Source organism: Otolemur garnettii, unplaced genomic scaffold (assembly GCF_000181295.1).
Source record: "Otolemur garnettii isolate 467f Iridium unplaced genomic scaffold, OtoGar3 scaffold00045, whole genome shotgun sequence".
In the NCBI taxonomy this organism is placed as follows: domain Eukaryota; kingdom Metazoa; phylum Chordata; class Mammalia; order Primates; family Galagidae; genus Otolemur; species Otolemur garnettii.
In genome coordinates this window covers 3241860-3252180 of record NW_003852440.1, presented here as the reverse complement: position 1 = coordinate 3252180, position 10321 = coordinate 3241860, and the positions used below count along the sequence as shown (strand labels likewise).

The 10321-nt window shown below is 47.5% G+C and overlaps 1 protein-coding gene across 1 annotated transcript in view; it reads left to right on the top strand.

The window, feature by feature from the left end:
- The window catches only part of HHIPL2 (HHIP like 2), a 21264-nt gene extending 13610 nt beyond the window's left edge, over window positions 1-7654 (top strand). The window contains exons 7-9 of the mRNA XM_003790958.3: window positions 3476-3557; window positions 6296-6378; window positions 7041-7654. Coding sequence (XP_003791006.1) covers window positions 3476-3557; window positions 6296-6378; window positions 7041-7327 — 452 coding nt within the window. The 3' untranslated portion in view covers window positions 7328-7654. The remainder of the gene's footprint in view (window positions 1-3475; window positions 3558-6295; window positions 6379-7040) is intronic.
- The last annotated feature ends 2667 nt before the right edge of the window (window positions 7655-10321 follow it).

Sequence of the window (10321 nt, the reverse complement as noted above, 5' to 3'; positions counted from 1 at the left end):
CAGAGACAGACAGGGAGAGACAGAGGGAGAGGGAGAGACAGAGACAGAGGGAGAGGGACAGAGATACAGAGAGACAGAAAGGGAGAGACAGAGAGGGAGGGAGAGACAGAGAGAGGGACAGAGAGAGAGAGTCAGAGACAGACAGGGAGAGACAGACAGAGGGAGAGACAGACAGAGACAGAGGGAGAGGGACAGATAGAGATACAGAGAGACAGAAAGGGAGAGACAGAGAGACAGAGACAGAGACAGAGAGGGAGGGAGAGACAGAGAGAGGGACAGAGAGAGAGAGTCAGAGACAGACAGGGAGAGACAGACAGAGGGAGAGACAGACAGAGGGAGATACAGAGAGACAGAAAGGGAGAGAAAGAGAGAGACAGAGACAGAGAGGGAGACAGAGAGATACAGAGAGACAGAAAGGGAGAGACAGAGAGAGAGGGAGAGACAGAGAGAGAGACAGAAAGGGAGAGGGAGAGACAGAGATACAGAGAGACAGAAAGGGAGAGACAGAGACAGACAGAGGGAGAGGGAGAGACAGAGGGAGAGGGAGAGACAGAGATACAGAGAGACAGAAAGGGAGAGACAGAGAGAGAGGGAGGGAGAGACAGAGAGGGACAGAGAGAGAGTCAGAGACAGACAGGGAGAGATGGACAGAGGGAGAGGGAGAGACAGAGACAGAGAGGGAGGGAGAGATAGAGACAGACAGGGAGAGACAGAGGGAGAGACAGAGAGAGACAGAGAGATAGAGAGAGACTCAGCTCTGTAATAAATTTCCCAACATTTTGTAATCAGAAAACAGATTTTTAACTTCAGCTTTGAATAAGTTATGTTTCCTTTCGAAAAATAGAAATTTCAAATTTTAAATGAATTTTGTTTTGTTTTACACGATGGCATTGATCTTTTCAGTATTTGGCACTGGATCTAGCCATGCTTACTCTAAGAGGCAAAGGAGAGAGTGAAATGGTCTCTCAGGGTCCCTCCCAGACCTACGGCTCTCAGAGGGTATAACCAGAGCCTTAAAGAGGTCCTCAGAATTTGGTTTCTTTCCACTCCGGGCCATAGGGTGGCTGCAGCACCTTGGTAGGGTATAAAGAGATTCGGCCAGTTCCAGACCTTTGCTGTCATTTAGCTGATGACTAGATGGAGCTGAGTAGAGGAGGGAGGGTCTCTGGAAAATTTAGGCAGTCATAACAGGCAGAAGTCCATGTGAGTTCCAAAGTGGAAGTCTCAACGTACGAGGAAAGGAGAGAAACCGCAGGCTGGCCGGACGGTGCTCAGTGGAAAGTGGATTGCGTGAAAGCTGCGGCGTGGTGGGGCCTCGCCCCTGCTGGATGCCCCCCCAATCCTTCCCATCCCCCCCACCCCCAGGCACCCCGGGCTGCAGCCCCTGCGGCTCGCCCCTCTGGAGGGCGTCAGAGAAACCCTGGCTCTGGTGCTGTGGTTTGCTCTGCCTGAAGATTTCTCACAGTACAAAACAGGCAGTTTTTAAAAAACCAGTTAGTGCAGCTGGCAAACAACACTAAGTGTCCTTGGCTGAGTTTTATGGGGTAAACTTGCCAAGATGTTCCCAAGCCTTTGCCTGAGGGCAGCCCCGAAGTCAGCAAAACAAGTACCTTTTTTCTAGAGTCGCTGACTTGTGTGTAGTTTGCTCTTGGCATTTTCTTTCCTTCTTAGAGACATTTTAAAGTCTGAATATGATTTCATTATTTTATTATCAGTCATCAGCGTTAGGTAAGTCACTTTTGAGTTGGAACCTGAACTCTGCCTCGGCTGTGGCTGCAGTTGGCTCACTGAGTTCTGAGAGTTGACGGCTTGTGTAAGTAACCAGCTGCTGACCGGCGCCTGCCTGAGGCTCGGGGTTGGTTGATTGGATTTCGGAATGTCACTCAACAAAGCACTTTCCCAAGTTAATAATGCTTACGTTTATGCTTTACACGGTATATTATGGCTTTTTGTCCCCCACCCCCAAATATATGTTAAAATACCCGTTGGATTCTACAGGTAAAATTCAAAAATACAGTGGAAATTCTATGGCATGTGGTGACATGTAATTTACACAAACTGCCACGTGCAGGGAGAATGCAGTGAGGCAGGGTGTTCAGTTCTCCTTCTGGACCAAGAAGGCCTTTGTGTGGTTGGGAGGGACCCCTGTGACAGCTGCACGTGTACCTCAGGCCCTCGGTGGACAAGTTGTTTACCTAATGGTCAATCACTTTGAGTGGCATCTGCGGTTTCCAATCAGACAGGGCAAACTGACTGCAGGGTAGGGCGTGTCTCTATGCCTCAGACCTCTTACTAGGGAAGGATTATGAATATAGTCTCAGTCCATAAAACTTAGTACATTATCAGGCAGCTGTTACCCTGTGCAGGGCTCTGCAAAAGCCACGGGCCTCCCAGTTCACACAGGACAAACACCAGTCACTGCTTTCCAAGGAAGAGAGCAGTTGTTTAAATAACCCAGAGCTGCATAAAGCACTGGGATTTTCAAATCTGCAACTTAATTGACATGTTTCCCATAAAATTGAGAAAGACTTGTGGAAGGTGCACACCAGTGAGTGAATTTAATTCAGGGCAGTTGCAGACATTATGCCAGGTTCACAGAGCTGTTTGAGACCCTCACCAGCGACGAGAGTGGTAAGAAAGGACCAGTAACCACCTTACTGAACACTTTCTATTTGAATAGCTAACAATCACTTGAGGCATTGGGATTCTGTTTTATAAATGAATAAATTTATCATTTATTTTTAAATTTATCTCAAAGATATACAGGTGAAGAGGCTGCCCAAGGTAGCAGAGAGAGTAACTGGTGTCATTGGAATTTACACGCAGACTTCTCCAACTCTCAAGTTGGGGTCCATAACCCCGGGCTGCGCACAGTACTGCCCCCCACAGATAACTGTAAAGCAAGGTGGAATAAGGTTGTTACTACCAGAAAGGAACGGTGTTTTCTGAGGTTCCAACAGGAAGAAATGAGAGAAGCCGGGCTCTTTCTAGGGGATACAGCACGGAGCAGGTAGAGGTGATTATTGTGGGGGGTGAAGATGGAGAAGAGAGGCTCATGAGGGAAGGGTCACAGGGAGAAAGGGTGAATGAGGAGACGGAGAGAGGGAGGCTCAGGGGGAACAAGAGGACTAAAGAAGGGGCAAGAGAAGGCTGCTGACAAATGGTCCTCAGCCAGCAGGTCGCCTGTTTCCTGGGGTTCACAGAGAATCCCTGTCATTGTGAGAGGTGGGGAAGAAGATGAAGGTGCATTGAGACGAAGGTTTGGAGAGCAAAGAGATGATCAGGGAGAGGCTGTTTGGTCCAATAAACACACACATGCAGCACAATGAAGGCCTGGCTGTCAGTCAGGTCCTGGGGCTCCCCGTTCTATGTTTGTCTCATGGACAATGTAGGTTTTGATTATTTTCTGTGCATCCCGCTCTGTGTCAGCCCTGCCCGATGTCCTCTGATAGCCTGTCGCTTCCTGTTTCCTTAGGGGAGCTGTATTTCCTGGCCACCTCCTACCCAAGCGCCTATGCTCCACACGGATCTGTTTACAAGTTTGCTGACCCCTCGAGGTGAGGTTTGGCATGATCTTCTTCCCAGGTGCTTTCTCCTCGGTGCTGATATCCACGGCAGGCCATAAAAACAGTCCTCACCCCCCACCCCGCCCCCAAATGACCAAATCTCTGCTCCAGAGGAACAGCAGTTTGGGCAAACAACTGTGCAGAACAATGGATCTGTGGAAATTATGGAATGTTTGGGAAATTGTCTCTTTGCAGTTGCAAACGAGAACTTTAATCTCTTCTGCGATGACCAGATTAGGCCCCTTGCTCCATTTTTTTTTTTAATATGTTCTAGATATTTCTGTCTGGGGTTATCCAACAACAGGATAAGTATTGCTGCCCTGTCTCCATCTGACCTTTTCTGGAATTCAGTGTTTTATTCCCTTGGTGAACCTGTGCTCTTTACTTCTGCTGCTTTACCTAGCTCTCAGAAGCTGCCCAGCCTTCAATGGACAAGTCGAAAGCTGCCTGTCTGTGAGGGTGTTCGGTCTGGGTCTGGTTATCTGCCCCCTGGGAAGGTGATGCAGTGTTGTCCCTCTGAGTCTGGGCCGCACACTAGGTTTATCTCGAGATTCTTACCCAGAGCAATAAATTATCCCCACGAATTAGCTTACAGATAGACCCACAAAGGAAAACCTCCTTCTGAGGCTGATGTTACACATACCTAGGTTAGTGTTCAGTGGCCACCAAGGAAATAGACCCAGGCCCTGGTCAGCTTCCTTTTGGCTGTGAGCTTGTGTGGGCTCAGAAGTCCCTGGAAGAGGGTCAGCCCCTGAGGCTGTGTTGGGGTGCTCTGTGGATGGTGGAGCTCCGATTGCCACGGGGTGCCTTTGGCATTGAGCTGTCTCCACTGCTGGGTCTGCTGTGCTTAGGGCTGGGGCAGCCCCTGGAAGTTTAAAGTGCTTCTGGTGGCTGATAATGCCCTGGCAGGGAGCTCTGCTCTTTCCACGCACAGGCTTCCAGTGTGAATCCATTTCTCTTTCCTCTGACAGTGTCCTGATTTTGTTGGAGGATAACTTAACTCCCCTCTTTTCTAAGAGCAGCCAAGAGAGGCCACACAGGAAGCAACGGTAAAGCCTTTCACACTGAAGACCTCTCTGCTCATTCACCTTGTTCTCACGGTGACATGTATGGAGTTACAGCTGAGTGCCAGGCACCGTGCTGAGTGCTGTGCATGCAGGCTGTCATTACATGCCGAAAGAATTCCAGGGAAACTGAAGCCCCAGGCACAGCGGAGCCAGCGAGCCGTGGGCCTGGAGTAAAGCTCAGTTCTCTGGGGATCCACGTCATTTCCGCACTGCCCGCTCAGTTCAGTTATAAGCACACTGAGGCGCACAGGCTCTTTACAGCTCTGGGGCAGCAGACACCACTGCACTCAGCTTGGCTTACTTATTCATCTGTCTTCACACTAAGTGTGTCAACCCCAGCATGAGGGCAGTTGATTGATTTACGCATCGTTCCCCCTTCTGTCTTTCCCTCCTACCCTGTCGTTCTTTTGAGACTACTAAATACAATGGCTGAGAACGTGCACTCTGAAGCCTGGGTTTGAACACTGGCTTTGCCAGTGACTAGCTGTGCGACCTGGGGCCGCCTTCTTAGCCTGTGTGGGCTTCAGTTCCCCCTCCGTAAAATGGGGTTAGTGATAGTGCCCCTCATAGACTCATGATGAAGAGTCAATGAGTTAATATTCATAAAGTCTTTATTCATGAGTATTTATGAAATATATGAATTTCCTTTTTTTCCCCACCGGGGGTGGGGGCAATGGCAGTGAGAGAGAGAGTTGGAGCAAGGCAGAAGGAAGCCAGTAGGGACCGGCTGGGAGGTTCCAGCTCCGCTCCGTCCTGTGGGAGTTCTCAGTCTCCGAAGTCTCGTTTATTTTGAAGAGGCACTCAGAGGAGAAGCAGTTTAAGAATGAGTGTGCTCAATACCAATTTGAAACTAGGAGATTCACAATCACAGACCCACACAAGAGAAAAATCTCAATTAAGTTCAAGAAAGGGGAAGGGGGAAGGGTTCAGAAGCTTCCTACCCAATGGGGACAATGCATGGATATGTGGCACACTGCCTGGGTGTGGGACATGGCTGCCACCCTGGCTTAACCATTCGTGTGTGAACTATATGACCTAATGGTTTGCATCTGTTATTAATCTGGAGAAAAAGAAAAAGAATGAATGTGCTACTAGGCAGAGACGCTGGCATTATGTAAGGGCCATGCTGCAAGTTCTAGAATAAATTTTCTTTAACATCCTCAATGGAATGGAATCGCCATCCCAGCACCAGCAGCCCCACCGTCAGAAGCGGCATCATCATCATCATCATCACTCTCATCCACGGGGCTCTCGTATGTCCTGGACACTGTTCCAAGTGGTTATTTTAAAAATCTCATTCTTTATCAGTCTTTGACAGTGTGGCAGGCACACAGCTCTTGTTTAATCTTTGCCATCTCCCCGTGAGGTGAGGACTATTGGATTCTGCATGTCATAGATGCAGAAACTGAGACTCAGGAAGGTTTTCCTGCTCTCGGTCACCAGGAGAGAAGCCATTCCTGACCAGCACGTGGCTGTGTCCCGTGGGGTCTGTTTTCTTTTCCATCTCCTGAGCTGGTAGCAAATCTCTCACTACATTTACCCCATCCCCATGGATAAATGAGGTCCGAGCCCAATTCTTACACATGTGTGCCTTCTGGTGACCTTGACGTCCTGGTTGCCTCATCAAAGTCGTGTTCTCACCTTTTCTGTCTGTGTTTTTAGGCGGGCACCCCCAGGAAAGTGCAAATACAGGCCAGTGGCGGTGAAAACCAAGAGTAAGCGGATCCCCTTCAGACCGCTTGCCAGTGAGTCCATGTTTGGGTCTTAGGCTCATGCCTTGGCATTGAGGTGCAGGCAGTGCAGCCCCCTTGGGTGGGGAGGGGGCCCTCAAGATTCTCCCTAGGGAGGACTGTTACTCGTGTGGCTCAGTCTGTGCACGTCCTGTGCATAGGAGAGTGGTTGGAGGGATATTTGCTTCCTTTCGTTCAGTTGCCACTATTCCTTTAGTATGTGCCCATGGCAGGCACTCTGCTAAACTCTGGGGATACAGCCAGGAACACTTAAAGTCCCTGACCTGCAGAAATTCAGAGTCAAATGGGACAGGGTGTGGATGATGCAGGCACATAAAGAAATAACGCAGCACTGAGGTTCTGGTATAGAGGGCTGTGCGGGGCACTGAGAGGGCCCCTAGACTGAGGAATTCTTCCTTGAGACAGAGTGGGCAGTTGGGAGAGATTTATAGGGAGGGATACTGCCTTAAAGAAACGATCCCAGAGCCATGTATCAGTGGAGCGACCCCATTAAAAAATGATATATTTAAATCAAGGTCAATTAAGGGAATGAAAAAGTATTAATGAAAATAATTTATATCAAAAAAGCCTTGTGCAGTTATAGTTTCCTGGGCAGTATTTCTTACAGCCACTTTCCTGGGCTTCTATTTCTCACTAAATGAATGATTATTTCTCAGAGACAGTCCTGGACTTGCTGAAGGAGCGATCAGAGAAAGCTGCTAGAAAATCAGCCAATGCAACTGCAGCTTCCAGCCCAGACCAGGCTCCATCTCAGAAAGGCGCTGCCCAGAAGCCGGCTTCACCAGCAAGTAGCAAGAAAACTTTGCAGGGGCCTGGTGCGAAGAAGAAAGCCAGGGTGGGGTCCCCAGGCCCCCAGGCCAGGAAGCAGAAGAGCCTGAAAGGCCAGAGTGGCAGGATGAGGCCGTTGGCAGAGCAGAGGCGAGCTGGCCGAAGTCGCCCTTGACCTTTTGGTCAAGGTGGCCCAACAGGGTGAGAGAGGAGAAGCACAGGCCGCTGCTGAGTGCAGACCTCAGAAGTCAGAGAAGCGGTGTGGAGGGCGGGCAGGCTGAGGGCCCCATCGTCTTCCTCTCTCTGGGAAATCTCGCTGTCTCCTGAGTGACCCAAGGCACCTTGTCTGTATGCCGTGCTGCTGCAGGGGTGACCGCACCCTACACTGCCAGTGCCCTTGGGTCATAGTGTGCACTAGTCTGTAAACCTGCTTAGAATCCCACTGGATGTCTCTACTTTGTCTTGTAGACCTAAAGTAATAAATCCACGTTTGCTCAAACTGACCTGTATCCTTTGATCTCCTGATATCTGTCTGACCTTAGGAAACCTAGCACGCCTCACTACACCTGCCTAGGAACTGCACTTCACTCTGCTGCCCCCAAAATGCCCTCTCCAGGCCGAAACTCGTGAAGTGAACAAGAGCAGGTTCAGCTCTGTACCCCTACAACCTACTATTTGGACTTAGAATGCAAGTAGCATCATCAACTTAACCATGTTTTATTTGCCTACCTATGATGTGCTAAGTTTCTACATTATCTTGAAACCCTGAGAGCCCTGCTTCTTATTTGTAGCCATATAACCTCCCTGGAAGATGCAGAGGTCTTAGGAGATTAAATGACTTGATCACAGTAGCAACCGGGCAGGGCATAGCTCAGCTAGGCTGAGATCAGTGCTTCCTCTTAATCTGTTGTGCACTTACTTGCTCCCTGGGGGACCTCAAAGAAGCATTGTGACTTTTGAACCAGGTATTTGAGAAATTAAGAACTAAGAAAGGAATGATCCTTTTCTTCATCAAGTTCTCTATATTATGCCAAATATCCGGAACAGTGGGCAGTTCTGTTTAAGGAGAACAAAAGCATAAAATACCAGAGTTGTTAATTGTAAGGTCACGTGCTTACTGCTTTAGATAGGGTTGGATGAACATACATTTTTTAAGGCTTCTAGAGAAGCAGATTCCACTTATTTTCTTTAACTAACCAAACCGAATCCCGTCAACCTCACCTGACCCAACCTAAATCCATCAAGTCTCTGATTCTTTGTCTCTGTGGGAGTTGCCGAACACTGGTCATGGTTTTCTGAAGGTCATTTTTAGATCACATCTTAGTCTTTCACTTTTGCCTTTCTCATAGGTTTTTTTTTTTTTTTTCTTTTCCTCTTACCTACATTTGTAGCTCTTAGGAATACTCTATAGGACAGAAATGAACTTCAGGGTCTGTCAGCTCCTTCCCAAATGGAGCTTATCGATGTAAAGGTGGAGGGGATTAAATCCTGGATCATTTTGTTGAAAGAAGGCTGAAAATCTTGGGTCAACCCGTAGAGATTGAATCCAACCTCTGACCCAAATGTTTGAGCTCACTTTGCCTCATTTCACCAATATGGCTTTTCTTCAAAGATATGTCGCAAAATTAGACTGTTGATTGCTGTTCAGTTTACAATCACCAAAATGTGGAAACAACCTAAATGCCCACCAGTGTAGGAATGAGTGGCAGGATGAGGCTAAGCTCTATGTACACCATGGAATACTATTCAGCCACAAAAAGATAGTGACTTCACATCTTTTGCATTAACCTGGATGGAGTTGAAACACATTCTTCTTAGTAAACCATTACAAGAATGGAGAAGCAAGAATCCAATGTACTCAATTCTGATTTGAGGACAATTGATGCCAGTACATGGCGGGGGAAGCGGGGGTAGGGAGACTGGGGGAGCGGAGAGAGGGAAAGAAGGAGGGGGTGACGGTGTGTGACACGCTTCTTTGGGGTGCAACACAATTATTAAGAGGGACTTTATTAGGGTGACCAGACATCCTGCTTTTGGTGGGACAGTCCCGCTTTTCAACAATTTGCCCCGTGGTTCGGGGCATTTTAAAAAAGTCCCAATTTTTGGAAAGAATGCACAAATGGGCGGGAGAACAGGAAGGGAATATACGGTTTTCGGCTGCCATGTGGCTATTTCACCAGAATATGAGTTTTATATTATTTTTGTTAATTTATAATGTTAAACTGTGATAATAACAAATAATTACCGAGAAGTGATTATCAAGAACTGCTTATCAAAGTTTGCATTGTTGTCCTGCCTTACCAATGTTAAAATCTGGTCGCCCTAACTTTATCTAACAGATGCAAGCAGTGTAACCTGGTTCTTCATACCCTCAATGAATTAACAACAATAATAACAAAAAAATTTGGCACTTTCTTATTGTGCTCTGGAATCTATTAAAAATAAAAAAAATCTTTTAATAATACAAAAAAAATATGTGGCAAAATACATTCTGGCCAGAAGTGTTTGAGCTGGAGGAAAATGCTCAGAATTTATATATCAAAATAAGGACCACACCCCCCAAATTCAGGGCATTCTGAATACAGTCTTTGCCCAGGAAGGTAGTTGGTGAGTCTAGAGAAGGGAATTAAATGGGACCTCTGAAACACTGGAAGCTGCAGGGAGGGGCAGAGTGTTTCTCTCTGGCAAAGTGGCTTTATTTTCTGAAAGATGCCCAGTGATGCCAGTGAGCTGTCATGAAAGAGGCTAGAACTCTCAGAAAATCTCTAGGGCACAGTAAAGCCAGAATGTCTTCACCATCTTTATAGCCTAAGTTGCTGAAAGGTTCAGAAAGTTGAAAAATACACATATGTACATCATTGCTCCTCTTAGAGAGCAGCTGGTGCCAGAACAGGGAGAAACAAGGACAGCCATGGCTGGAGGGAGATGGGTTAGAATGCTTCAGAGACTTCTCTCCCTCACTATAGCTTTTCCTTGATGACCAAGTAACTCCCAGTAAATAGTCCTGGTACTAAGGTATTCAAAGATCTGAAATGGCTTTGCCAACAGGCATTCAGTGTTCCTGGAGGGCTGATACTTTTGTGATAATTACAGGTATTTTTCTTCCATCAGTGGGTCCTATTTCCTCAAGGCACTGTGGACACCTCACTTTGCAGGAAATAATCCTGAC